General features: G+C 59.0%; 4 protein-coding genes and 1 pseudogene across 4 annotated transcripts in view; all 5 read left to right on the forward strand.

The window, feature by feature from the left end:
* LOC125686140 (uncharacterized) overlaps positions 1-27,762 on the forward strand; it is a 58,152-nt gene that overhangs the window by 18,633 nt on the left and 11,757 nt on the right. Inside the window, exons 6-7 of the mRNA XM_048929826.1 lie at positions 15,833-15,931; positions 21,368-21,466. Coding sequence (XP_048785783.1) covers positions 15,833-15,931; positions 21,368-21,466 — 198 coding nt within the window. The remainder of the gene's footprint in view (positions 1-15,832; positions 15,932-21,367; positions 21,467-27,762) is intronic.
* Positions 264-15,826, forward strand: LOC125686149 (uncharacterized). The gene is made up of 2 exons (XM_048929864.1): positions 264-2,263; positions 15,164-15,826. The coding sequence occupies exons 1-2, from the start codon at positions 1,754-1,756 to the stop codon at positions 15,383-15,385; spliced, it is 732 nt and encodes a 243-aa protein (XP_048785821.1). The 5' UTR covers positions 264-1,753; the 3' UTR covers positions 15,386-15,826.
* LOC125686155 (uncharacterized) lies at positions 13,183-27,673 on the forward strand. Its single transcript, XM_048929874.1, has 2 exons — positions 13,183-14,163; positions 26,041-27,673. The coding sequence occupies exon 2, from the start codon at positions 26,531-26,533 to the stop codon at positions 27,230-27,232; it is 702 nt and encodes a 233-aa protein (XP_048785831.1). The 5' UTR covers positions 13,183-14,163; positions 26,041-26,530; the 3' UTR covers positions 27,233-27,673.
* The window catches only part of LOC125686165 (protein MANBAL-like), a 115,159-nt pseudogene continuing 103,491 nt past the window's right edge, over positions 16,095-27,762 (forward strand).
* On the forward strand, positions 20,019-21,369 carry LOC125686166 (uncharacterized). The gene is made up of 2 exons (XM_048929886.1): positions 20,019-21,060; positions 21,123-21,369. Exon 1 carries the CDS (start codon positions 20,157-20,159, stop codon positions 20,856-20,858), a length of 702 nt encoding a protein of 233 aa, XP_048785843.1. The 5' UTR covers positions 20,019-20,156; the 3' UTR covers positions 20,859-21,060; positions 21,123-21,369.

Consider the following 27,762-nt stretch of genomic DNA (forward strand, 5'->3'; position numbering starts at 1 on the left):
GGACCCCCGCAGCTGCCGCTCCCCCTCCTGCAGGCCCCGGGCCGCCCCCAGGCCGGCCTTAGCAACGTGAGGCCGCAGGCGGTTGGTAGGGCCGGGGCAGGAAGTGCTTCGTGGCGGCGGAGAGCACTTCCGGGGCAGCGCGGCATGGCGGCGCCGGGCCGGTGAGCGGGGCCGGGAGGAGCGGGCTGTGTGCTGGGAGCGGGGTCGGGCCTCGGTGCGGGGGCATGGAGGGGCGCTCGGGGGAGGAGCTGGCGGTGCTGCCGGCACGCAGAGGCGATGCGTGCGGCGCCGGCGAGTGGTGCGGGGCCGGGGGGCAGCTTCCTCTCAGGGAAGGCCGTGCGAGTGCGGAGCTTTGTTGGTGTTTCGGGCGTGTGAAGGAGGAGGCCCCGTAGGGCCTAGTTGTGGCCACAAAGCCCGGGCGGGCAGTGGAGCAAGGCGCCCGGGTGCTGTGTTGGCCGGAGGGTGCGGAGCTGGAAGAAGGTTTGTCAAATATGATGGAGAGCAGCTCAGCAATTACCTCAACCAGCTCCTTCAGAATCCTGGGATGCACACCATCTGGCACCATGGACTTGTACGCATTCAGTCCTTGACAGCAGCCCTGCAGAGAAGGACCTGGGGGTCCTGATGGATGAAAAGCTTAACATGAGCCAGCAGTGTGCCTTTGCAGCTCAGAAAGCAAGTGGCATCTTGGGCTCCATCAGAAGAGGGGTGGCCAGCAGGGACAGGGAGGTGATTGTCCCCTTCTACTCTGCTCTTGTGAGGCCCCTCTGGAGTACTGTGTCCAGGTCTGGAGCCCCCAGTACAAGAAAGACAGGGAGCTGTTGGAGAGGGTCCAGAGGAGGGCCACAGAAATGATTGGAGGGCTGGAGCACCTCCCCTACAAAGACAGGCTGAGGGAGCTGGGCTTGTTCAGCCTGGGGAAAAGAAGGCTGCGGGGTGACCTCATTGCAGCGTTCCAGTACCTAAAGGGAGCCTACAAACAGGAGGGGAGTCAACTCTTTACAAGGGTAGATAACTGCAGGACAAGGGGAAATGGTTTTAAGTTGAAGGGGGGAAGATTTAGGTTGGGTATCAGGGGGAAGTTCTTTACTATGAGAATGGTGAGGTGCTGGAACAGGCTGCCCAGAGAGGTGGTGGATGCCCCATCCCTGGAGGTGTTCAAGGCCAGATTGGATGGGGCCCTGGGCAGCCTGGTCTGGTATTAAACATGAAGGCTAGTGGCCCTGCATGTGGCAGGGGGCTTGGAGATTCATGATCCTTGAGGTGCCTTCCAAGCTGGGCCATTCTGTGATTCTGTGAAGATGTGCTTCCTCTGGACGTCCGTTGTCGGGCCGAGCCAGGGCTGCAGTTGTGTGTGATTGTGTTTGTTGCTTGGGAGAAGTGCTGCCTTAGTAGGCTGGGGGGGAGGGAGAGGGAGATTTTCAGACTGGCATCAGTCAGGAGCGCGGCACGTTTCTGCGTGCTTTGCTCATGCTGTTGTGTGGGTCCCCGCGAAGCATGGGTGAGCCAGGGTGGCCCCGTGTGTGTGTGCCAGCATTGTGCGCGGGTTTGGAATGGAGTCAGAGTGATTGTAATGACAATGCAGCTGGCGGTATTTCTGGTAGGGAATGGTTGAATCCCCAGCCGTGAGGCGCAAGAAGAGGCGCTGGATGCTAAGGTGGAAAGCGGAGCTTGTGTGTGCCAGGAGGCAGGCGTGGTGAGGTGCGCTTTGGAGCCTGCTGTTGTTGGCGCTGGGCTCGGGAGGCCCCTGAACATGGCGCTGTGTGCTGCGTGTGCCAGCCCCAAGAGATTCCCGTGTGGAAGAAGGGAGAGGATGAAGGAGGCCGAGGGCCCTTTTCTCGGGGCCGGCTCCTGTGTGGCCTCTTGCTTGCCGGAGAGAAGGGCTGCCCGCTGGGCACAGGGGGTGCCTTCTAGCTGCCGTCCCGTGCCCTGTCCTGCAGCCCCCTCCTCATGCTATGTGGAACGCCATGGCCAGCAGTGCGGCTGCCATTTTAGAACCTTCGCCGCATCACAGCCGTCACCTTGGTCACCGCTGCCCCAGCCAACGCACTCGCCTCTGAGAGCTCTGGCAGCCATGTCAGGAGCAAAGAGAGCGAGGGGCGAAGCTTGCCCAATTTCCAATAGGAAGGGAGAGCTGGGGGCCCCAGAAGCGAAGAGGAGGAGGGGGGCCGCCTTGAAGATCAAGCGGAGGAGGAAGGAAAAGAGAGTGCGTTTCCATCGCGCCTGGACCAGCGCTGTGACCACCTCCGTGGAGCCCATGGAGGTGGATCCACCTCCGGATGAGCCCATGGAGGTGGATCTGCCTCCGGATGAGCCCATGGAGGTGGATCCGCCTGCGGCACAGCTGGCCTGGCACCACACCACCGTGCCAGGCCCCGCATCGGCGCCGTCCCACCGCCGCTGGTCCAGGCGCTCGGCTCCCTACCCGCTGCGTGGCCCCCGCCCCCAGCATTAGCTGGGTGGCATTAGTTTCCATCAGCTCCTCCTCTGGAGCCAATTCTGCGGGCCCCCAGCTCCATCTTCACCCTGTTATGTCCCCGTCCCTGTTTTTCTTGTTGATTTTAGTGTTAAGATTAGTGTTAGTGTTAGGAGTAGGTTATTGTTCATGTTTTAGAGTTAGGCATAGGTTACTCGTAGTCTTTTAGTGTTAGGCATAGGTTCCTGTTCTTGAGTTAGGCATAGGTTAGTTGTAGTCTTTTAGTGTTAGGCATAGGTTCCTGTTCTTCTGTTCGAGTTAGGCATAGGTTAGTTGTAGTCTTTTAGTGTTAGGCATAGGTTCCTGTTCATACTTGACAGTTAGGGGTGGATTGCTGGTGTCAGGTGGAAGTGAGCAGCGCTCACTCGGTAAGCACACGGCTGATTGATCGTGCGAAGACATGAGTGCGAGTGCCATGAGCACGGAGGCCCGATGGCATCTTGGATGGATTGAATTTGCAGCTTGTGACTTTTGTGTTGCAGACCGTCGAGGAGCAGAGTGTGAGTGGCTGCGACATTGCGTTGGGCCTCAGGAGAACAGTGTGTGACTGTGTCTCGAGCATCCTGCGTGGCCGTTGCCAGGTAGGTGTGCCTTCCTTTGCAGTAAGCAGTGCTTAGGCGTGAGCCCAGCTCATCCCCCTGTCCTGAGCAGATGGGCTTTCTGCATGCTTTATTGGTGTGCTTGGTGCCGTCTGGCACAGCAGCAGCAAGGCCGTGAACACGTACGTAGCCAGGTAGATGCAAATGTGCAAGTGATGGTATGAATGCTCTTGTTGTTAGTGTTCATGAGACAGTGGTCGTGCGTGTGTGATCAAGCTCAGGGAGAAGTTGATTCTTGCGTGTTCAGCTGTTGCTGAAATGCAAGTTTGGCGTCCCTGCTTGTGGTTGGGTCGGAAGACCAAAGATATGTTCAGAGCACGTCTGTGAGTCAGGCTGGGAGGTTTTGCTAGCAGGAAGTCACAGCGTCGGAGCGCAGGAATGGAATGATGGCTCTCGTTTCCCCCTTGTAGAAAGCAGCCTCCTGGAGAGCAGCAGAGCAGCAGGCTGTCTGCGCTATGGCCGCTGAACTGCATTTCTCGCCCCGTGAGATCCCGGAGCCCACGCTGATGGAGAACGTGCTGCGCTCCGGCCTCTTCTTTGGAGCCGTTTTCCAGCTTGTGTGCGTGCTGGCCATAACCCTGCCAGTTCCCAAGTGCCCAGAGAGAGTAAGTAGCGCTCTGTTTGATAGAGGTTGATAGAAATGCTGAGGAAATGGGCTGGGAGGGAAGCAGCTGGAGCCGTGGCCTACGGTAGCGCGCCGCGGCATTGCTGAGAGTGCGGCAGTTTGTTCTGTCCTTCCTTGGGCGTGCGTGCTGTTCCTGGTGGCACGCAAGGAGCCTGGAGGTGCAAGCTCATCTTATGGTGGTGCTGCTGCTGGTGCTGCTGGTGCTGCTGCTTGTGTGGGCTGTGAGTGGCAGGCAGGGCGTCCCCCTGTGCAGGGACTGCCTTGCAGGCAAGGCCTGTAGACTGTAGCTTCCGTGGGATTTTGGGGAACAAGAGAGAGGTGGAGTTTCTGTTGTGCCCTGATGTCAGGAAGGCAGTGTGCAGCAGTGGCACCCAAAGCTGCCCAGTCAGGTGTCTTGAGCTCCCAAAGCGAGCTGTCAGGCAATTGTCAGAAAGTTCCCTGACTGTTTGTGAATTGATTCCTGTAGGACTGGGACGGCTTGGAGTCTAAGACTTGGGAGACGGTGAAGAAACCAAAGGCAAGTGCTGCACAGCTAAGCAAGAAAGCCAAGAAGGAAAGCAAAAAGAAACGGTGAGGGCTTGAGCGCTAAGCCTCAAAGGCCAAAGGAAGCAGCGGGAATGCTTGCTGAGAGGTGCTCCAAAGGCAGCGCACTGTACGTCTGGTTTTGTGGCGTGGCCGTGCTTTCCCTTGCCCGGACATTGGAGAGGAACTGAGGAAGCTGGAAGGGCTTCTGATGCGTGACAAACAAATCGGACTTTGCCTGTGCGGGATTTCATGTGTGGCAAGAGCTGGGGACGCCGCATTCCTTCAGGGTCCTTCAGCTCGATAGCTGTTTCAGAATGTTGATGATGAGGTGAACTTACCGCATGTGGTTGGTCATGAGCGGTATCCAGGCTATTTTATTTTCTGTTGACATATCTACAAAAGGCAACCCAAATCCCTTTGTTTAAAATAAAAGGGAAAGCAACCTTTTACACCTGGTGCTGCCTCTTTCAGTAGCTGGTCCAAACATGCCTGGCTTGGGCTGGCAGTGGCAGGGCGATGAACCGGCCGGCTTCACGTCCCTCCGTGGAGATGGAGCTGCTTTTCCCGCGTTTCCATGTTGGTCTTGCCAAGTGGTGGCCTTTCAGCCAACGCGTAAGTGCTAGCGAAGCGTGTGAGCATCAGCTTGCTCTGTGAGGCCTGAGAGCAAGAAAAGGAGAGGAAGCAGCGCGCGAGGAAGCAAGGTGTCCCTGCACTCAGCCCCTTGAGCTTGTCTCTCCAGCTTGCCTGGTGGCTTTTTCAGCCTTGTGTAGCACTGACTGTTCCTGCTTGCCCTGGGAAGGCCAGCTGCAGCTGCGGGCAGCCGTGGCCTGCACGTCAGGCTCCCGTTGAGCCGCGAGGAGTTCAAGTGCGGGTGGGCTGGTGTGAAGAGCAGCGCTGGGAGTGGGGCAGGAGGAAGAGGGCAGCGGGAGGGCTGCAGGTGAGCGCGCCTCGGGCCCAGAGCTCAGGCGTGAGCCGGGAGGGCAGCGAGCCGTGCTGCGCTGCTTCAGCTGCAATGGCTTTGAGCGCGTCATGGGCAGCGCCGCGTGTTGAGCGTCTGGGTGCAGCGAGGGCACCTTGCTGAGCCGGAGCCCGAGAGAGGAGAGGAGAGGAGAGGAGAGGAGAGGAGAGGAGAGGAGAGGAGAGGAGAGGAGAGGAGAGGAGAGGAGAGGAGAGGAGAGGAGAGGAGAGGAGAGGAGAGGAGAGGAGAGGAGAGGAGAGGAGAGGAGAGGAGAGGCTGCACGTCAAGAGTGTCTGCCTGCCATTTTGGCTTGGCGCGTCGGCGTCTTCCTCCTTCCACGAAGGAGCCTGCACGGTGCACTGGGTCCAGCGTGCTACACGGCACTGCCTTCTGCTGCCTGCCTGCCTGCCCGCCTGCCTGCCTACTGCCCTGCTGGAGGGGAAAGAGCAGATTGTCGGGCTGCGTGCAGCCAAGGAGCTGGCTGCCAAGGAGGGAAACGGAGTATTGAGGAGCGGTTAGTGTGTGTTAGGTTTGGGTGTGGATGCAGCGGGGGCTGAGTCACCTCCATCAGCTGTTGGGGGCTGGGGCCGAGCGCGGTGCATGGGGCTGCGCTGTGGGCAGGAGGGCTGCGGGGCTGGGGCAGTGGTGTGGGTGCAGCACATGGGGCCGTGAGAGGGCGTGCAGCAGGGAGGGCGTTGGGCCCGAGCCGCGCTCGTGTTTGTGGCAGCACAGGGGCTGCAGGGGATGGCAGGAGCGCAGAGCAGAGCGGGGAGAGCCGGGCTGTATGAAGGCCAGGGCATGAAATCTTGCCTTGGCAGCTACGTAGCTGCTGAGCTTTTCCCCCAAGTCTTCAGACTGTGGGGTGATAAGGCTCCGCAGCAAAGGCAGCCGGGCCCTCCTGATACTTGGGGGTTAGGAAAGGGCAAAACAAATGAGTGTCTTTCAAGAGCACAAAGCAGTGAAGCAGAGCACAAGGCATTTATTGCCTGCGTAGGTGATCTTCTCCAGGCATGTCCATTGGAGATGTGCAGACTGAGTGTGGACAGAAAGCAAAGGGAAGGGAGGGGAGGGGAAGGGAAGGGAGAGGAGGGGAAGAAAGTAAGAAATGAAAGGAAAGAGAAAGGGAAATGTGAAGGGGAAGAGAGAAAGAGAAAAGGAAAGGAAGAGAAAAGAGAAGCAAGGGAAAGAAAAGAAAGGCAAAGGAAAGCAAAAGGGGGCAAAGGGAAAAGGCAGAGAAGGAGAAGAAGACAAGTTGCATGCCGCCGGCGCCAGCCGAGGGGAATCCGGCAGCGGACCCCCGCAGCTGCCGCTCCCCCTCCTGCAGGCCCCGGGCCGCCCCCAGGCCGGCCTTAGCAACGTGAGGCCGCAGGCGGTTGGTAGGGCCGGGGCAGGAAGTGCTTCGTGGCGGCGGAGAGCACTTCCGGGGCAGCGCGGCATGGCGGCGCCGGGCCGGTGAGCGGGGCCGGGAGGAGCGGGCTGTGTGCTGGGAGCGGGGTCGGGCCTCGGTGCGGGGGCATGGAGGGGCGCTCGGGGGAGGAGCTGGCGGTGCTGCCGGCACGCAGAGGCGAAGCGTGCGGCGCCGGCGAGTGGTGCGGGGCCGGGGGGCAGCTTCCTCTCAGGGAAGGCCGTGCGAGTGCGGAGCTTTGTTGGTGTTTCGGGCGTGTGAAGGAGGAGGCCCCGTAGGGCCTAGTTGTCGCCACAAAGCCCGGGCGGGCAGTGGAGCAAGGCGCCCGGGTGCTGTGTTGGCCGGAGGGTGCGGAGCTGGAAGAAGGCTTGTCAAATATGATGGAGAGCAGCTCAGCAATTACCTCAACCAGCTCCTTCAGAATCCTGGGATGCACACCATCTGGCACCATGGACTTGTACGCATTCAGTCCTTGACAGCAGCCCTGCAGAGAAGGACCTGGGGGGTCCTGATGGATGAAAAGCTTAACATGAGCCAGCAGTGTGCCCTTGCAGCTCAGAAAGCCAGTGGCATCCTGGGCTCCATCAGAAGAGGGGTGGCCAGCAGGGACAGGGAGGTGATTGTCCCCTTCTACTCTGCTCTTGTGAGGCCCCTCTGGAGTACTGTGTCCAGGTCTGGAGCCCCCAGTGCAAGAAAGACAGGGAGCTGTTGGAGAGGGTCCAGAGGAGGGCCACAGAAATGATTGGAGGGCTGGAGCACCTCCCCTACAAAGACAGGCTGAGGGAGCTGGGCTTGTTCAGCCTGGGGAAAAGAAGGCTGCGGGGTGACCTCATTGCAGCGTTCCAGTACCTAAAGGGAGCCTACAAACAGGAGGGGAGTCAACTCTTTACAAGGGTAGATAACTGCAGGACAAGGGGAAATGGTTTTAAGTTGAAGGGGGGAAGATTTAGGTTGGGTATCAGGGGGAAGTTCTTTACTATGAGAATGGTGAGGTGCTGGAACAGGCTGCCCAGAGAGGTGGTGGATGCCCCATCCCTGGAGGTGTTCAAGGCCAGATTGGATGGGGCCCTGGGCAGCCTGGTCTGGTATTAAACATGAAGGCTAGTGGCCCTGCATGTGGCAGGGGGCTTGGAGATTCATGACCCTTGAGGTGCCTTCCAAGTTGGGCCATTCTGTGATTCTGTGAAGATGTGCTTCCTCTGGACATCCGTTGTCGGGCCGAGCCAGGGCTGCAGTTGTGTGTGATTGTGTTTGTTGCTTGGGAGAAGTGCTGCCTTAGTAGGCTGGGGGGGAGGGAGAGGGAGATTTTCAGACTGGCATCAGTCAGGAGCACGGCACGTTTCTGCGTGCTTTGCTCATGCTGTTGTGTGGGTCCCCGCGAAGCATGGGTGAGCCAGGGTGGCCCCGTGTGTGTGTGCCAGCAGTGTGCGCGGGTTTGGAATGGAGTCAGAGGGATTGTAATGACAATGCAGCTGGCGGTATTTCTGGTAGGGAATAGTTGAATCCCCAGCCGTGAGGCGCAAGAAGAGGCGCTGGATGCTAAGGTGGAAAGCGGAGCTTGTGTGTGCCAGGAGGCAGGCGTGGTGAGGTGCGCTTTGGAGCCTGCTGTTGTTGGCGCTGGGCTCGGGAGGCCCCCTGAACATGGCGCTGTGTGCTGCGTGTGCCAGCCCCAAGAGATTCCCGTGTGGAAGAAGGGAGAGGATGAAGGAGGCCGAGGGCCCTTTTCTCGGGGCTGGCTCCTGTGTGGCCTCTTGCTTGCCGGAGAGAAGGGCTGCCTGCTGGGCACAGGGGGTGCCTTCTAGCTGCCGTTCCGTGCCCTGTCCTGCAGCCCCCTCCTCATGCTATGTGGAACGCCATGGCCAGCAGTGCGGCTGCCATTTTAGAACCTTCGCCGCATCACAGCCGTCACCTTGGTCACCGCTGCCCCGGCCAACGCACTCGCCTCTGAGAGCTCTGGCAGCCATGTCAGGAGCAAAGAGAGCGAGGGGCGAAGCTTGCCCAATTTCCAATAGGAAGGGAGAGCTGGGGGCCCCAGAAGCGAAGAGGAGGAGGGGGGCCGCCTTTAAGATCAAGCGGAGGAGGAAGGAACAGAGAGTGCGTTTCCATCGCGCCTGGACCAGCGCTGTGACCACTTCCGTGGAGCCCATGGAGGTGGATCCACCTCTGGATGAGCCCATGGAGGTGGATCCACCTCCGGATGAGCCCATGGAGGTGGATCCACCTCCGGATGAGCCCATGGAGGTGGATCCGCCTGCGGCACAGCTGGCCTGGCACCACACCACCGTGCCAGGCCCCGCATCGGCGCCGTCCCACCGCCGCTGGTCCAGGCGCTCGGCTCCCTACCCGCTGCGCGGCCCCCCGCCCCCAGCATTAGCTGGGTGGCATTAGTTTCCATCAGCTCCTCCTCTGGAGCCAATTCTGCGGGCCCCCAGCTCCATCTTCACCCTGTTATGTCCCCGTCCCTGTTTTTCTTGTTGATTTTAGTGTTAAGTTTAGTGTTAGTGTTAGGAGTAGGTTATTGTTCATGTTTTAGAGTTAGGCATAGGTTACTCGTAGTCTTTTAGTGTTAGGCATAGGTTCCTGTTCTTCTGTTCGAGTTAGGCATAGGTTAGTTGTAGTCTTTTAGTGTTAGGCATAGGTTCCTGTTCATACTTGACAGTTAGGGGTCGATTGCTGGTGTCAGGTGGAAGTGAGCAGCGCTCACTCGGTAAGCACACGGCTGATTGATCGTGCGAAGACATGAGTGCGAGTGCCGTGAGCACGGAGGCCCGATGGCATCTTGGATGGATTGAATTTGCAGCTTGTGACTTTTGTGTTGCAGACCGTCGAGGAGCAGAGTGTGAGTGGCTGCGACCTTGCGTTGGGCCTCAGGAGAACAGTGTGTGACTGTGTCTCGAGCATCCTGCGTGGCCGTTGCCAGGTAGGTGTGCCTTCCTTTGCAGTAAGCAGTGCTTAGGCGTGAGCCCAGCTCATCCCCCTGTCCTGAGCAGATGGGCTTTCTGCATGCTTTATTGGTGTGCTTGGTGCCGTACGGCACAGCAGCAGCAAGGCCGTGAACACGTACGTAGCCAGGTAGATGCAGATGTGCAAGTGATGGTATGAATACTCTTGTTGTTAGTGTTCATGAGACAGTGGTCGTGCGTGTGTGATCAAGCTCAGGGAGAAGTTGATTCTTGCGTGTTCAGCTGTTGCTGAAATGCAAGTTTGGCGTCCCTGCTTGTGGTTGGGTCGGAAGACCAAAGATATGTTCAGAGCACGTCTGTGAGTCAGGCTGGGAGGTTTTGCTAGCAGGAAGTCACAGCGTCGGAGCGCAGGAATGGAATGATGGCTCTCGTTTCCCCCTTGTAGAAAGCAGCCTCCTGGAGAGCAGCAGAGCAGCAGGCTGTCTGCGCTATGGCCGCTGAAGTGCATTTCTCGCCCCGTGAGATCCCGGAGCCCACGCTGATGGAGAACGTGCTGCGCTCCGGCCTCTTCTTTGGAGCCGTTTTCCAGCTTGTGTGCGTGCTGGCCATAACCCTGCCAGTTCCCAAGTGCCCAGAGACAGTAAGTAGCGCTCTGTTTGATAGAGGTTGATAGAAATGCTGAGGAAATGGGCTGGGAGGGAAGCAGCTGGAGCCGTGGCCTACGGTAGCGCGCCGCGGCATTGCTGAGAGTGCGGCAGTTTGTTCTGTCCTTCCTTGGGCGTGCGTGCTGTTCCTGGTGGCACGCAAGGAGCCTGGAGGTGCAAGCTCATCTTATGGTGGTGCTGCTGCTGGTGCTGCTGGTGCTGCTGCTTGTGTGGGCTGTGAGTGGCAGGCAGGGCGTCCCCCTGTGCAGGGACTGCCTTGCAGGCAAGGCCTGTAGACTGTAGCTTCCGTGGGATTTTGGGGAACAAGAGAGAGGTGGAGTTTCTGTTGTGCCCTGATGTCAGGAAGGCAGTGTGCAGCAGTGGCACCCAAAGCTGCCCAGTCAGGTGTCTTGAGCTCCCAAAGCGAGCTGTCAGGCAATTGTCAGAAAGTTCCCTGACTGTTTGTGAATTGATTCCTGTAGGACTGGGACGGCTTGGAGTCTAAGACTTGGGAGACGGTGAAGAAACCAAAGGCAAGTGCTGCACAGCTAAGCAAGAAAGCCAAGAAGGAAAGCAAAAAGAAACGGTGAGGGCTTGAGCGCTAAGCCTCAAAGGCCAAAGGAAGCAGCGGGAATGCTTGCTGAGAGGTGCTCCAAAGGCAGCGCACTGTACGTCTGGTTTTGTGGCGTGGCCGTGCTTTCCCTTGCCCGGACATTGGAGAGGAACTGAGGAAGCTGGAAGGGCTTCTGATGCGTGACAAACAAATCGGACTTTGCCTGTGCGGGATTTCATGTGTGGCAAGAGCTGGGGACGCTGCATTCCTTCAGGGTCCTTCAGCTCGATAGCTGTTTCAGAATGTTGATGATGAGGTGAACTTACCGCATGTGGTTGGTCATGAGCGGTATCCAGGCTATTTTATTTTCTGTTGACATATCTACAAAAGGCAACCCAAATCCCTTTGTTTAAAATAAAAGGGAAAGCAACCTTTTACACCTGGTGCTGCCTCTTTCAGTAGCTGGTCCAAACATGCCTGGCTTGGGCTGGCAGTGGCAGGGCGATGAACCGGCCGGCTTCACGTCCCTCTGTGGAGATGGAGCTGCTTTTCCCCGCGTTTCCATGTTGGTCTTGCCAAGTGGTGGCCTTTCAGCCAAAGCGTAAGTGCTAGCGAAGCGTGTGTGAGCATCAGCTTGCTCTGTGAGGCCTGAGAGCAAGAAAAGGAGAGGAAGCAGCGCGCGAGGAAGCAAGGTGTCCCTGCACTCAGCCCCTTGAGCTTGTCTCTCCAGCTTGCCTGGTGGCATTTTCAGCCTTGTGTAGCACTGACTGTTCCTGCTTGCCCTGGGAAGGCCAGCTGCAGCTGCGGGCAGCCGTGGCCTGCACGTCAGGCTCCCGTTGAGCCGCGAGGAGTTCAAGTGCAGGTGGGCTGGTGTGAAGAGCAGCGCTGGGAGTAGGGCAGGAGGAGAGGGCAGCGGGAGGGCTGCAGGTGAGCGCGCCTCGGGCCCAGAGCTCAGGCGTGAGCCGGGAGGGCAGCGAGCCGTGCTGCGCTGCTTCAGCTGCAATGGCTTTGAGCGCGTCATGGGCAGCGCCGCGTGTTGAGCGTCTGGGTGCTGCGAGGGCACCTTGCTGAGCCGGAGCCCGAGAGAGGAGAGGAGAGGAGAGGAGAGGAGAGGAGAGGAGAGGAGAGGAGAGGAGAGGAGAGGAGAGGAGAGGAGAGGAGAGGAGAGGAGAGGAGAGGAGAGGAGAGGAGAGCAGAGGAGAGGCTGCACGTCAAGAGTGTCTGCCTGCCATTTTGGCTTGGCGCGTCGGCGTCTTCCTCCTTCCACGAAGGAGCCTGCACGGTGCACTGGGTCCAGCGTGCTACACGGCACTGCCTTCTGCTGCCTGCCTGCCTGCCCGCCTGCCTGCCTACTGCCCTGCTGGAGGGGAAAGAGCGGATTGTCGGGCTGCGTGCAGCCAAGGAGCTGGCTGCCAAGGAGGGAAACGGAGTATTGAGGAGTGGTTAGTGCGTGTTAGGTTTGGGTGTGGATGCAGCGGGGGCTGAGTCACCTCCATCAGCGGCTGGGGCCGAGCCCGGTGCGTGGGGCTGCGCTGTGGGCAGGAGGGCTGCGGGGCTGGGGCAGTGGTGTGGGTGCAGCACATGGGGTCGTGAGAGGGCGTGCAGCAGGGAGGGCGTTGGGCCCGAGCCGCGCTCGTGTTTGTGGCAGCACAGGGGCTGCAGGGGATGGCAGGAGTGCAGAGCAGAGCAGGGAGAGCCGGGCTGTATGAAGGCCAGGGCATGAAATCTTGCCTTGGCAGCTACGTAGCTGCTGAGCTTTTCCCCCAAGTCTTCAGACTGTGGGGTGATAAGGCTCCGCAGCAAAGGCAGCCAGGCCCTCCTGATACTTGGGGGTTAGGAAAGGGCAAAACAAATGAGTGTCTTTCAAGAGCACAAAGCAGTGAAGCAGAGCACAAGGCATTTATTGCCTGCGTAGGTGATCTTCTCCAGGCATGTCCATTGGAGATGTGCAGACTGAGTGTGGACAGAAAGCAAAGGGAAGGGAGGGGAGGGGAAGGGAAGGGAGAGGAGGGGAAGAAAGTAAGAAATGAAAGGAAAGAGAAAGGGAAATGTGAAGGGGAAGAGAGAAAGAGAAAAGGAAAGGAAGAGAAAAGAGAAGCAAGGGAAAGAAAAGAAAGGCAAAGGAAAGCAAAAGGGGGCAAAGGGAAAAGGCAGAGAAGGAGAAGAAGACAAGTTGCATGCCGCCGGCGCCAGCCGAGGGGAATCCGGCAGCGGACCCCCGCAGCTGCCGCTCCCCCTCCTGCAGGCCCCGGGCCGCCCCCAGGCCGGCCTTAGCAACGTGAGGCCGCAGGCGGTTGGTAGGGCCGGGGCAGGAAGTGCTTCGTGGCGGCGGAGAGCACTTCCGGGGCAGCGCGGCATGGCGGCGCCGGGCCGGTGAGCGGGGCCGGGAGGAGCGGGCTGTGTGCTGGGAGCGGGGTCGGGCCTCGGTGCGGGGGCATGGAGGGGCGCTCGGGGGAGGAGCTGGCGGTGCTGCCGGCACGTAGAGGCGATGCGTGCGGCGCCGGCGAGTGGTGCGGGGCCGGGGGGCAGCTTCCTCTCAGGGAAGGCCGTGCGAGTGCGGAGCTTTGTTGGTGTTTCGGGCGTGTGAAGGAGGAGGCCCCGTAGGGCCTAGTTGTGGCCACAAAGCCCGGGCGGGCAGTGGAGCAAGGCGCCCGGGTGCTGTGTTGGCCGGAGGGTGCGGAGCTGGAAGAAGGTTTGTCAAATATGATGGAGAGCAGCTCAGCAATTACCTCAACCAGCTCCTTCAGAATCCTGGGATGCACACCATCTGGCACCATGGACTTGTACGCATTCAGTCCTTGACAGCAGCCCTGCAGAGAAGGACCTGGGGGTCCTGATGGATGAAAAGCTTAACATGAGCCAGCAGTGTGCCTTTGCAGCTCAGAAAGCAAGTGGCATCTTGGGCTCCATCAGAAGAGGGGTGGCCAGCAGGGACAGGGAGGTGATTGTCCCCTTCTACTCTGCTCTTGTGAGGCCCCTCTGGAGTACTGTGTCCAGGTCTGGAGCCCCCAGTGCAAGAAAGACAGGGAGCTGTTGGAGAGGGTCCAGAGGAGGGCCACAGAAATGATTGGAGGGCTGGAGCACCTCCCCTACAAAGACAGGCTGAGGGAGCTGGGCTTGTTCAGCCTGGGGAAGAGAAGGCTGCGGGGTGACCTCATTGCAGCGTTCCAGTACCTAAAGGGAGCCTACAAACAGGAGGGGAGTCAACTCTTTACAAGGGTAGATAACTGCAGGACAAGGGGAAATGGTTTTAAGTTGAAGGGGGGAAGATTTAGGTTGGGTATCAGGGGGAAGTTCTTTACTATGAGAATGGTGAGGTGCTGGAACAGGCTGCCCAGAGAGGTGGTGGATGCCCCATCCCTGGAGGTGTTCAAGGCCAGATTGGATGGGGCCCTGGGCAGCCTGGTCTGGTATTAAACATGAAGGCTAGTGGCCCTGCATGTGGCAGGGGGCTTGGAGATTCATGATCCTTGAGGTGCCTTCCAAGCTGGGCCATTCTGTGATTCTGTGAAGATGTGCTTCCTCTGGACGTCCGTTGTCGGGACGAGCCAGGGCTGCAGTTGTGTGTGATTGTGTTTGTTGCTTGGGAGAAGTGCTGCCTTAGTAGGCTGGGGGGGAGGGAGAGGGAGATTTTCAGACTGGCATCAGTCAGGAGCACGGCACGTTTCTGCGTGCTTTGCTCATGCTGTTGTGTGGGTCCCCGCGAAGCATGGGTGAGCCAGGGTGGCCCCGTGTGTGTGTGCCAGCATTGTGCGCGGGTTTGGAATGGAGTCAGAGTGATTGTAATGACAATGCAGCTGGCGGTATTTCTGGTAGGGAATAGTTGAATCCCCAGCCGTGAGGCGCAAGAAGAGGCGCTGGATGCTAAGGTGGAAAGCGGAGCTTGTGTGTGCCAGGAGGCAGGCGTGGTGAGGTGCGCTTTGGAGCCTGCTGTTGTTGGCGCTGGGCTCGGGAGGCCCCTGAACATGGCGCTGTGTGCTGCGTGTGCCAGCCCCAAGAGATTCCCGTGTGGAAGAAGGGAGAGGATGAAGGAGGCCGAGGGCCCTTTTCTCGGGGCCGGCTCCTGTGTGGCCTCTTGCTTGCCGGAGAGAAGGGCTGCCTGCTGGGCACAGGGGGTGCCTTCTAGCTGCCGTCCCGTGCCCTGTCCTGCAGCCCCCTCCTCATGCTATGTGGAACGCCATGGCCAGCAGTGCGGCTGCCATTTTAGAACCTTCGCCGCATCACAGCCGTCACCTTGGTCACCGCTGCCCCGGCCAACGCACTCGCCTCTGAGAGCTCTGGCAGCCATGTCAGGAGCAAAGAGAGCGAGGGGCGAAGCTTGCCCAATTTCCAATAGGAAGGGAGAGCTGGGGGCCCCAGAAGCGAAGAGGAGGAGGGGGGCCGCCTTTAAGATCAAACGGAGGAGGAAGGAACAGAGAGTGCGTTTCCATCGCGCCTGGACCAGCGCTGTGACCACTTCCGTGGAGCCCATGGAGGTGGATCCACCTCTGGATGAGCCCATGGAGGTGGATCCACCTCCGGATGAGCCCATGGAGGTGGATCCACCTCCGGATGAGCCCATGGAGGTGGATCCGCCTGCGGCACAGCTGGCCTGGCACCACACCACCGTGCCAGGCCCCGCATCGGCGCCGTCCCACCGCCGCTGGTCCAGGCGCTCGGCTCCCTACCCGCTGCGCGGCCCCCGCCCCCAGCATTAGCTGGGTGGCATTAGTTTCCATCAGCTCCTCCTCTGGAGCCAATTCTGCGGGCCCCCAGCTCCATCTTCACCCTGTTATGTCCCCGTCCCTGTTTTTCTTGTTGATTTTAGTGTTAAGTTTAGTGTTAGTGTTAGGAGTAGGTTATTGTTCATGTTTTAGAGTTAGGCATAGGTTACTCGTAGTCTTTTAGTGTTAGGCATAGGTTCCTGTTCTTCTGTTCGAGTTAGGCATAGGTTAGTTGTAGTCTTTTAGTGTTAGGCATAGGTTCCTGTTCATACTTGACAGTTAGGGGTCGATTGCTGGTGTCAGGTGGAAGTGAGCAGCGCTCACTCGGTAAGCACACGGCTGATTGATCGTGCGAAGACATGAGTGCGAGTGCCGTGAGCACGGAGGCCCGATGGCATCTTGGATGGATTGAATTTGCAGCTTGTGACTTTTGTGTTGCAGACCGTCGAGGAGCAGAGTGTGAGTGGCTGCGACATTGCGTTGGGCCTCAGGAGAACAGTGTGTGACTGTGTCTCGAGCATCGTGCGTGGCCGTTGCCAGGTAGGTGTGCCTTCCTTTGCAGTAAGCAGTGCTTAGGCGTGAGCCCAGCTCATCCCCCTGTCCTGAGCAGATGGGCTTTCTGCGTGCTTTATTGCTGTGCTTGGTGCCGTCCGGCACAGCAGCAGCAAGGCCGTGAACACGTACGTAGCCAGGTAGATGCAGATGTGCAAGTGATGGTATGAATACTCTTGTTGTTAGTGTTCATGAGACAGTGGTCGTGCGTGTGTGATCAAGCTCAGGGAGAAGTTGATTCTTGCGTGTTCAGCTGTTGCTGAAATGCAAGTTTGGCATCCCTGCTTGTGGTTGGGTCGGAAGACCAAAGATATGTTCAGAGCACGTCTGTGAGTCAGGCTGGGAGGTTTTGCTAGCAGGAAGTCACAGCGTCGGAGCGCACGAATGGAATGATGGCTCTCGTTTCCCCCTTGTAGAAAGCAGCCTCCTGGAGAGCAGCAGAGCAGCAGGCTGTCTGCGCTATGGCCGCTGAAGTGCATTTCTCGCCCCGTGAGATCCCGGAGCCCACGCTGATGGAGAACGTGCTGCGCTCCGGCCTCTTCTTTGGAGCCGTTTTCCAGCTTGTGTGCGTGCTGGCCATAACCCTGCCAGTTCCCAAGTGCCCAGAGACAGTAAGTAGCGCTCTGTTTGATAGAGGTTGATAGAAATGCTGAGGAAATGGGCTGGGAGGGAAGCAGCTGGAGCCGTGGCCTACGGTAGCGCGCCGCGGCATTGCTGAGAGTGCGGCAGTTTGTTCTGTCCTTCCTTGGGCGTGCGTGCTGTTCCTGGTGGCACGCAAGGAGCCTGGAGGTGCAAGCTCATCTTATCGTGGTGCTGCTGCTGGTGCTGCTGGTGCTGCTGCTTGTGTGGGCTGTGAGTGGCAGGCAGGGCGTCCCCCTGTGCAGGGACTGCCTTGCAGGCAAGGCCTGTAGACTGTAGCTTCCGTGGGATTTTGGGGAACAAGAGAGAGGTGGAGTTTCTGTTGTGCCCTGATGTCAGGAAGGCAGTGTGCAGCAGTGGCACCCAAAGCTGCCCAGTCAGGTGTCTTGAGCTCCCAAAGCGAGCTGTCAGGCAATTGTCAGAAAGTTCCCTGACTGTTTGTGAATTGATTCCTGTAGGACTGGGACGGCTTGGAGTCTAAGAGTTGGGAGACGGTGAAGAAACCAAAGGCAAGTGCTGCACAGCTAAGCAAGAAAGCCAAGAAGGAAAGCAAAAAGCAACGGTGAGGGCTTGAGCGCTAAGCCTCAAAGGCCAAAGGAAGCAGCGGGAATGCTTGCTGAGAGGTGCTCCAAAGGCAGCGCACTGTACGTCTGGTTTTGTGGCGTGGCCGTGCTTTCCCTTGCCCGGACATTGGAGAGGAACTGAGGAAGCTGGAAGGGCTTCTGATGCGTGACAAACAAATCGGACTTTGCCTGTGCGGGATTTCATGTGTGGCAAGAGCTGGGGACGCCGCATTCCTTCAGGGTCCTTCAGCTCGATAGCTGTTTCAGAATGTTGATGATGAGGTGAACTTACCGCATGTGGTTGGTCATGAGCGGTATCCAGGCTATTTTATTTTCTGTTGACATATCTACAAAAGGCAACCCAAATCCCTTTGTTTAAAATAAAAGGGAAAGCAACCTTTTACACCTGGTGCTGCCTCTTTCAGTAGCTGGTCCAAACATGCCTGGCTTGGGCTGGCAGTGGCAGGGCGATGAACCGGCCGGCTTCACGTCCCTCCGTGGAGATGGAGCTGCTTTTCCCGCGTTTCCATGTTGGTCTTGCCAAGTGGTGGCCTTTGAGCCAACGCGTAAGTGCTAGCGAAGCGTGTGAGCATCAGCTTGCTCTGTGAGGCCTGAGAGCAAGAAAAGGAGAGGAAGCAGCGCGCGAGGAAGCAAGGTGTCCCTGCACTCAGCCCCTTGAGCTTGTCTCTCCAGCTTGCCTGGTGGCTTTTTCAGCCTTGTGTAGCACTGACTGTTCCTGCTTGCCCTGGGAAGGCCAGCTGCAGCTGCGGGCAGCCGTGGCCTGCACGTCAGGCTGCCGTTGAGCTGCGAGGAGTTCAAGTGCGGGTGGGCTGGTGTGAAGAGCAGCGCTGGGAGTGGGGCAGGAGGAGAGGGCAGCGGGAGGGCTGCAGGTGAGCGCGCCTCGGGCCCAGAGCTCAGGCGTGAGCCGGGAGGGCAGCGAGCCGTGCTGCGCTGCTTCAGCTGCAATGGCTTTGAGCGCGTCATGGGCAGCACCGCGTGTTGAGCGTCTGAGTGCTGCGCGGGCACCTTGCTGAGCCGGAGCCCGAGAGAGGAGAGGAGAGGAGAGCAGAGGAGAGGCTGCACGTCAAGAGTGTCTGCCTGCCATTTTGGCTTGGCGCGTCGGCGTCTTCCTCCTTCCACGAAGGAGCCTGCACGGTGCACTGGGTCCAGCGTGCTACACGGCACTGCCTTCTGCTGCCTGCCTGCCTGCCCGCCTGCCTGCCTACTGCCCTGCTGGAGGGGAAAGAGCGGATTGTCGGGCTGCGTGCAGCCAAGGAGCTGGCTGCCAAGGAGGGAAACGGAGTATTGAGGAGCGGTTAGTGTGTGTTAGGTTTGGGTGTGGATGCAGCGGGGGCTGAGTCACCTCCATCAGCTGGTGGGGGCTGGGGCCGAGCGCGGTGCATGGGGCTGCGCTGTGGGCAGGAGGGCTGCGGGGCTGGGGCAGTGGTGTGGGTGCAGCACATGGGGTCGTGAGAGGGCGTGCAGCAGGGAGGGCGTTGGGCCCGAGCCACGCTCGTGTTTGTGGCAGCACAGGGGCTGCAGGGGATGGCAGGAGCGCAGAGCAGAGCGGGGAGAGCCGGGCTGAATGAAGGCCAGGGCATGAAATCTTGCCTTGGCAGCTACGTAGCTGCTGAGCTTTTCCCCCAAGTCTTCAGACTGTGGGGTGATAAGGCTCCGCAGCAAAGGCAGCCGGGCCCTCCTGATACTTGGGGGTTAGGAAAGGGCAAAACAAATGAGTGTCTTTCAAGAGCACAAAGCAGTGAAGCAGAGCACAAGCCATTTATTGCCTGCGTAGGTGATCTTCTCCAGGCATGTCCATTGGAGATGTGCAGACTGAGTGTGGACAGAAAGCAAAGGGAAGGGAGGGGAGGGGAAGGGAAGAAAGTAAGAAATGAAAGGAAAGAGAATGGGAAATGTGAAGGGGAAGAGAGAAAGAGAGAAGGAAAGGAAAAGAGAAGCAAGGAAAAGAAAGGCAAAGGAAAGTAAAAGGGGGAAAAGGGAAAAGGCAGAGAAGGAGAAGAAGACAAGTTGCGTGCCGCCGGCGCCAGCCGAGGGGAATCCGGCAGCGGACCCCCGCAGCTGCCGCTCCCCCTCCTGCAGGCCCCGGGCCGCCCCCAGGCCGGCCTTAGCAACGTGAAGCCGCAGGCAGTTGGTAGGGCCGGGGCAGGAAGTGCTTCGTGGCGGCGGAGAGCACTTCCGGGGCAGCGCGGCATGGCGGCGCCGGGCCGGTGAGCGGGGCCTGGAGGAGCGGGCTGTGTGCTGGGAGCGGGGTCGGGCCTCGGTGCGGGGGCATGGAGGGGCGCTCGGGGGAGGAGCTGGCGGTGCTGCCGGCACGCAGAGGCGATGCGTGCGGCGCCGGCGAGTGGTGCGGGGTCGGGGGGCAGCTTCCTCTCAGGGAAGGCCGTGCGAGTGCGGAGCTTTGTTGGTGTTTCGGGCGTGTGAAGGAGGAGGCCCCGTAGGGCCTAGTTGTGGCCACAAAGCCCGGGCGGGCAGTGGAGCAAGGCGCCCGGGTGCTGTGTTGGCCGGAGGGCGCGGAGCTGGAAGAAGGTTTGTGAAGATGTGCTTCCTGTGGACGTCCGTTGTCGGGACGAGGCAGGGCTGCAGTTGTGTGTGATTGTGTTTGTTGCTTGGGAGAAGTGCTGCCTTAGTAGGCTGGGGGGGAGGGAGAGGGAGATTTTCAGACTGGCATCAGTCAGGAGCACGGCACGTTTCTGCGTGCTTTGCTCATGCTGTTGTGTGGGTCCCCGCGAAGCATGGGTGAGCCAGGGTGGCCGTGTGTGTGTGTGTGCCAGCATTGTGCGCGGGTTTGGAATGGAGTCAGAGTGATTGTAATGACAATGCAGCTGGCGGTATTTCTGGTAGGGAATGGTTGAATCCCCAGCCGTGAGGCGCAAGAAGAGGCGCTGGATGCTAAGGTGGAAAGCGGAGCTTGTGTGTGCCAGGAGGCAGGCGTGGTGAGGTGCGCTTTGGAGCCTGCTGTTGTTGGCGCTGGGCTCGGGAGGCCCCTGAACATGGCGCTGTGTGCTGCGTGTGCCAGCCCCAAGAGATTCCCGTGTGGAAGAAGGGAGAGGATGAAGGAGGCCGAGGGCCCTTTTCTCGGGGCCGGCTCCTCTGTGGCCTCTTGCTTGCCGGAGAGAAGGGCTGCCCGCTGGGCACAGGGGGTGCCTTCTAGCTGCCGTCCCGTGCCCTGTCCTGCAGCCCCCTCCTCATGCTATGTGGAACGCCATGGCCAGCAGTGCGGCTGCCATTTTAGAACCTTCGCCGCATCACAGCCGTCACCTTGGTCACCGCTGCCCCGGCCAACGCACTCGCCTCTGAGAGCTCTGGCAGCCATGTCAGGAGCAAAGAGAGCGAGGGGCGAAGCTTGCCCAATTTCCAATAGGAAGGGAGAGCTGGGGGCCCCAGAAGCGAAGAGGAGGAGGGGGGCCGCCTTTAAGATCAAGCGGAGGAGGAAGGAAAAGAGAGTGCGTTTCCATCGCGCCTGGACCAGCGCTGTGACCACCTCCGTGGAGCCCATGGAGGTGGATCCACCTCCGGATGAGCCCATGGAGGTGGATCCACCTCCGGATGAGCCCATGGAGGTGGATCCGCCTGCGGCACAGCTGGCCTGGCACCACACCACCGTGCCAGGCCCCGCATCGGCGCCGTCCCACCGCCGCTGGTCCAGGCGCTCGGCTCCCTACCCGCTGCGCGGCCCCCGCCCCCAGCATTAGCTGGGTGGCATTAGTTTCCATCAGCTCCTCCTCTGGAGCCAATTCTGCGGGCCCCCAGCTCCATCTTCACCCTGTTATGTCCCCGTCCCTGTTTTTCTTGTTGATTTTAGTGTTAAGTTTAGTGTTAGTGTTAGGAGTAGGTTATTGTTCATGTTTCAGAGTTAGGCATAGGTTACTCGTAGTCTTTTAGTGTTAGGCATAGGTTCCTGTTCTTCTGTTCGAGTTAGGCATAGGTTAGTTGTAGTCTTTTAGTGTTAGGCATAGGTTCCTGTTCTTCTGTTCGAGTTAGGCATAGGTTAGTTGTAGTCTTTTAGTGTTAGGCATAGGTTCCTGTTCATACTTGACAGTTAGGGGTCGCTTGCTGGTGTCAGGTGGAAGTGAGCAGCGCTCACTCGGTAAGCACACGGCTGATTGATCGTGCGAAGACATGAGTGCGAGTGCCGTGAGCACGGAGGCCCGATGGCATCTTGGATGGATTGAATTTGCAGCTTGTGACTTTTGTGTTGCAGACCGTCGAGGAGCAGAGTGTGAGTGGCTGCGACATTGCGTTGGGCCTCAGGAGAACAGTGTGTGACTGTGTCTCGAGCATCGTGCGTGGCCGTTGCCAGGTAGGTGTGCCTTCCTTTGCAGTAAGCAGTGCTTAGGCGTGAGCCCAGCTCATCCCCCTGTCCTGAGCAGATGGGCTTTCTGCGTGCTTTATTGCTGTGCTTGGTGCCGTCCGGCACAGCAGCAGCAAGGCCGTGAACACGTACGTAGCCAGGTAGATGCAAATGTGCAAGTGATGGTATGAATACTCTTGTTGTTAGCGTTCATGAGACAGTGGTCGTGCGTGTGTGATCAAGCTCAGGGAGAAGTTGATTCTTGCGTGTTCAGCTGTTGCTGAAATGCAAGTTTGGCGTCCCTGCTTGTGGTTGGGTCGGAAGACCAAAGATATGTTCAGAGCACGTCTGTGAGTCAGGCTGGGAGTTTTTGCTAGCAGGAAGTCACAGCGTCGGAGCGCACGAATGGAATGATGGCTCTCGTTTCCCCCTTGTAGAAAGCAGCCTCCTGGAGAGCAGCAGAGCAGCAGGCTGTCTGCGCTATGGCCGCTGAACTGCATTTCTCGCCCCGTGAGATCCCTGAGCCCACGCTGATGGAGAACGTGCTGCGCTCCGGCCTCTTCTTTGGAGCCGTTTTGCAGCTTGTGTGCGTGCTGGCCATAACCCTGCCAGTTCCCAAGTGCCCAGAGACAGTAAGTAGCGCTCTGTTTGATAGAGGTTGATAGAAATGCAGAGGAAATGGGCTGGGAGGGAAGCAGCTGGAGCCGTGGCCTACGGTAGCGCGCCGCGGCATTGCTGAGAGTGCGGCAGTTTGTTCTGTCCTTCCTTGGGCGTGCGTGCTGTTCCTGGTGGCACGCAAGGAGCCTGGAGGTGCAAGCTCATCTTATCGTGGTGCTGCTGCTGGTGCTGCTGGTGCTGCTGCTTGTGTGGGCTGTGAGTGGCAGGCAGGGCGTCCCCCTGTGCAGGGACTGCCTTGCAGGCAAGGCCTGTAGACTGTAGCTTCCGTGGGATTTTGGGGAACAAGAGAGAGGTGGAGTTTCTGTTGTGCCCTGATGTCAGGAAGGCAGTGTGCAGCAGTGGCACCCAAAGCTGCCCAGTCAGGTGTCTTGAGCTCCCAAAGCGAGCTGTCAGGCAATTGTCAGAAAGTTCCCTGACTGTTTGTGAATTGATTCCTGTAGGACTGGGACGGCTTGGAGTCTAAGACTTGGGAGACGGTGAAGAAACCAAAGGCAAGTGCTGCACAGCTAAGCAAGAAAGCCAAGAAGGAAAGCAAAAAGCAACGGTGAGGGCTTGAGCGCTAAGCCTCAAAGGCCAAAGGAAGCAGCGGGAATGCTTGCTGAGAGGTGCTCCAAAGGCAGCGCACTGTACGTCTGGTTTTGTGGCGTGGCCGTGCTTTCCCTTGCCCGGACATTGGAGAGGAACTGAGGAAGCTGGAAGGGCTTCTGATGCGTGACAAACAAATCGGACTTTGCCTGTGCGGGATTTCATGTGTGGCAAGAGCTGGGGACGCCGCATTCCTTCAGGGTCCTTCAGCTCGATAGCTGTTTCAGAATGTTGATGATGAGGTGAACTTACCGCATGTGGTTGGTCATGAGCGGTATCCAGGCTATTTTATTTTCTGTTGACATATCTACAAAAGGCAACCCAAATCCCTTTGTTTAAAATAAAAGGGAAAGCAACCTTTTACACCTGGTGCTGCCTCTTTCAGTAGCTGGTCCAAACATGCCTGGCTTGGGCTGGCAGTGGCAGGGCGATGAACCGGCCGGCTTCACGTCCCTCCGTGGAGATGGAGCTGCTTTTCCCGCGTTTCCATGTTGGTCTTGCCAAGTGGTGGCCTTTCAGCCAAAGCGTAAGTGCTAGCGAAGCGTGTGAGCATCAGCTTGCTCTGTGAGGCCCGAGAGCAACAAAAGGAGAGGAAGCAGCGCGCAAGGAAGCAAGGTGTCCCTGCACTCAGCCCCTTGAGCTTGTCTCTCCAGCTTGCCTGGTGGCTTTTTCAGCCTTGTGTAGCACTGACTGTTCCTGCTTGCCCTGGGAAGGCCAGCTGCAGCTGCGGGCAGCCGTGGCCTGCACGTCAGGCTCCCGTTGAGCCGCGAGGAGTTCAAGTGCAGGTGGGCTGGTGTGAAGAGCAGCGCTGGGAGTGGGGCAGGAGGAGAGGGCAGCGGGAGGGCTGCAGGTGAGTGCGCCTCGGGCCCAGAGCTCAGGCGTGAGCCGGGAGGGCAGCGAGCCGTGCTGCGCTGCTTCAGCTGCAATGGCTTTGAGCGCGTCATGGGCAGCGCCACGTGTTGAGCGTCTGGGTGCTGCGAGGGCACCTTGCTGAGCCGGAGCCCGAGAGAGGAGAGGAGATGAGAGGAGAGCAGAGGAGAGGCTGCACGTCAAGAGTGTCTGCCTGCCATTTTGGCTTGGCGCGTCGGCGTCTTCCTCCTTCCACGAAGGAGCCTGCACGGTGCACTGGGTCCAGCGTGCTACACGGCACTGCCTTCTGCTGCCTGCCTGCCTGCCCGCCTGCCTGCCTACTGCCCTGCTGGAGGGGAAAGAGCGGATTGTCGGGCTGCGTGCAGCCAAGGAGCTGGCTGCCAAGGAGGGAAACGGAGTATTGAGGAGCGGTTAGTGCGTGTTAGGTTTGGGTGTGGATGCAGCGGGGGCTGAGTCACCTCCATCAGCTGCTGGGGGCTGGGGCCGAGCCTGGTGCGTGGGGCTGCGCTGTGGGCAGGAGGGCCGCGGGGCTGGGGAAGTGGTGTGGGTGCAGCACATGGGGTCGTGAGAGGGCGTGCAGCAGGGAGGGCGTTGGGCCTGAGCCGCGCTCGTGTTTGTGGCAGCACAGGGGCTGCAGGGGATGGCAGGAGCGCAGAGCAGAGCGGGGAGAGCCGGGCTGTATGAAGGCCAGGGCATGAAATCTTGCCTTGGCAGCTACGTAGCTGCTGAGCTTTTCCCCCAAATCTTCAGACTGTGGGGTGATAAGGCTCCGCAGCAAAGGCAGCCGGGCCCTCCTGATACTTGGGGGTTAGGAAAGGGCAAAACAAATGAGTGTCTTTCAAGAGCACAAAGCAGTGAAGCAGAGCACAAGGCATTTATTGCCTGCGTAGGTGATCTTCTCCAGGCATGTCCATTGGAGATGTGCAGACTGAGTGTGGACAGAAAGCAAAGGGAAGGGAGGGGAGGGGAAGGGAAGGGAGAGGAGGGGAAGAAAGTAAGAAATGAAAGGAAAGAGAAAGGGAAATGTGAAGGGGAAGAGAGAAAGAGAAAAGGAAAGGAAGAGAAAAGAGAAGCAAGGCAAAGAAAAGAAAGGCAAAGGAAAGCAAAAGGGGGCAAAGGGAAAAGGCAGAGAAGGAGAAGAAGACAAGTTGCATGCCGCCGGCGCCAGCCGAGGGGAATCCGGCAGCGGACCCCCGCAGCTGCCGCTCCCCCTCCTGCAGGCCCCGGGCCGCCCCCAGGCCGGCCTTAGCAACGTGAGGCCGCAGGCGGTTGGTAGGGCCGGGGCAGGAAGTGCTTCGTGCCGGCGGAGAGCACTTCCGGGGCAGCGCGGCATGGCGGCGCCGGGCCGGTGAGCGGGGCCGGGAGGAGCGGGCTGTGTGCTGGGAGCGGGGTCGGGCCTCGGTGCGGGGGCATGGAGGGGCGCTCGGGGGAGGAGCTGGCGGTGCTGCCGGCACGCAGAGGCGATGCGTGCGGCGCCGGCGAGTGGTGCGGGGTCGGGGGGCAGCTTCCTCTCAGGGAAGGCCGTGCGAGTGCGGAGCTTTGTTGGTGTTTCGGGCGTGTGAAGGAGGAGGCCCCGTAGGGCCTAGTTGTGGCCACAAAGCCCGGGCGGGCAGTGGAGCAAGGCGCCCGGGTGCTGTGTTGGCCGGAGGGTGCGGAGCTGGAAGAAGGCTTGTCAAATATGATGGAGAGCAGCTCAGCAATTACCTCAACCAGCTCCTTCAGAATCCTGGGATGCACACCATCTGGCACCATGGACTTGTACGCATTCAGTCCTTGACAGCAGCCCTGCAGAGAAGGACCTGGGGGTCCTGATGGATGAAAAGCTTAACATGAGCCAGCAGTGTGCCCTTGCAGCTCAGAAAGCCAGTGGCATCCTGGGCTCCATCAGAAGAGGGGTGGCCAGCAGGGACAGGGAGGTGATTGTCCCCTTCTACTCTGCTCTTGTGAGGCCCCTCTGGAGTACTGTGTCCAGGTCTGGAGCCCCCAGTGCAAGAAAGACAGGGAGCTGTTGGAGAGGGTCCAGAGGAGGGCCACAGAAATGATTGGAGGGCTGGAGCACCTCCCCTACAAAGACAGGCTGAGGGAGCTGGGCTTGTTCAGCCTGGGGAAAAGAAGGCTGCGGGGTGACCTCATTGCAGCGTTCCAGTACCTAAAGGGAGCCTACAAACAGGAGGGGAGTCAACTCTTTACAAGGGTAGATAACTGCAGGACAAGGGGAAATGGTTTTAAGTTGAAGGGGGGAAGATTTAGGTTGGGTATCAGGGGGAAGTTCTTTACTATGAGAATGGTGAGGTGCTGGAACAGGCTGCCCAGAGAGGTGGTGGATGCCCCATCCCTGGAGGTGTTCAAGGCCAGATTGGATGGGGCCCTGGGCAGCCTGGTCTGGTATTAAACATGAAGGCTAGTGGCCCTGCATGTGGCAGGGGGCTTGGAGATTCATGACCCTTGAGGTGCCTTCCAAGCTGGGCCATTCTGTGATTCTGTGAAGATGTGCTTCCTCTGGACGTCCGTTGTCGGGCCGAGCCAGGGCTGCAGTTGTGTGTGATTGTGTTTGTTGCTTGGGAGAAGTGCTGCCTTAGTAGGCTGGGGGGGAGGGAGAGGAAGATTTTCAGACTGGCATCAGTCAGGAGCACGGCACGTTTCTGCGTGCTTTGCTCATGCTGTTGTGTGGGTCCCCGCGAAGCATGGGTGAGCCAGGGTGGCCCCGTGTGTGTGTGCCAGCATTGTGCGCGGGTTTGGAATGGAGTCAGAGTGATTGTAATGACAGTGCAGCTGGCGGTATTTCTGGTAGGGAATGGTTGAATCCCCAGCCGTGAGGCGCAAGAAGAGGCGCTGGATGCTAAGGTGGAAAGCGGAGCTTGTGTGTGCCAGGAGGCAGGCGTGGTGAGGTGCGCTTTGGAGCCTGCTGTTGTTGGCGCTGGGCTCGGGAGGCCCCTGAACATGGCGCTGTGTGCTGCGTGTGCCAGCCCCAAGAGATTCCCGTGTGGAAGAAGGGAGAGGATGAAGGAGGCCGAGGGCCCTTTTCTCGGGGCCGGCTCCTCTGTGGCCTCTTGCTTGCCGGAGAGAAGGGCTGCCCGCTGGGCACAGGGGGTGCCTTCTAGCTGCCGTCCCGTGCCCTGTCCTGCAGCCCCCTCCTCATGCTATGTGGAACGCCATGGCCAGCAGTGCGGCTGCCATTTTAGAACCTTCGCCGCATCACAGCCGTCACCTTGGTCACCGCTGCCCCGGCGAACGCACTCGCCTCTGAGAGCTCTGGCAGCCATGTCAGGAGCAAAGAGAGCGAGGGGCGAAGCTTGCCCAATTTCCAATAGGAAGGGAGAGCTGGGGGCCCCAGAAGCGAAGAGGAGGAGGGGGGCCGCCTTTAAGATCAAGCGGAGGAGGAAGGAAAAGAGAGTGCGTTTCCATCGCGCCTGGACCAGCGCTGTGACCACCTCCGTGGAGCCCATGGAGGTGGATCCACCTCCGGATGAGCCCATGGAGGTGGATCCACCTCCGGATGAGCCCATGGAGGTGGATCCGCCTGCGGCACAGCTGGCCTGGCACCACACCACCGTGCCAGGCCCCGCATCGGCGCCGTCCCACCGCCGCTGGTCCAGGCGCTCGGCTCCCTACCCGCTGCGCGGCCCCCGCCCCCAGCATTAGCTGGGTGGCATTAGTTTCCATCAGCTCCTCCTCTGGAGCCAATTCTGCGGGCCCCCAGCTCCATCTTCACCCTGTTATGTCCCCGTCCCTGTTTTTCTTGTTGATTTTAGTGTTAAGTTTAGTGTTAGTGTTAGGAGTAGGTTATTGTTCATGTTTTAGAGTTAGGCATAGGTTACTCGTAGTCTTTTAGTGTTAGGCATAGGTTCCTGTTCTTCTGTTCGAGTTAGGCATAGGTTAGTTGTAGTCTTTTAGTGTTAGGCATAGGTTCCTGTTCATACTTGACAGTTAGGGGTCGATTGCTGGTGTCAGGTGGAAGTGAGCAGCGCTCACTCGGTAAGCACACGGCTGATTGATGGTGCGAAGACATGAGTGCGAGTGCCGTGAGCACGGAGGCCCGATGGCATCTTGGATGGATTGAATTTGCAGCTTGTGACTTTTGTGTTGCAGACCGTCGAGGAGCAGAGTGTGAGTGGCTGCGACCTTGCGTTGGGCCTCAGGAGAACAGTGTGTGACTGTGTCTCGAGCATCCT

The sequence above is a fragment of the Lagopus muta genome, chromosome 32 (assembly GCF_023343835.1).
Source record: "Lagopus muta isolate bLagMut1 chromosome 32, bLagMut1 primary, whole genome shotgun sequence".
Classification (NCBI taxonomy): Eukaryota; Metazoa; Chordata; class Aves; order Galliformes; family Phasianidae; genus Lagopus; species Lagopus muta.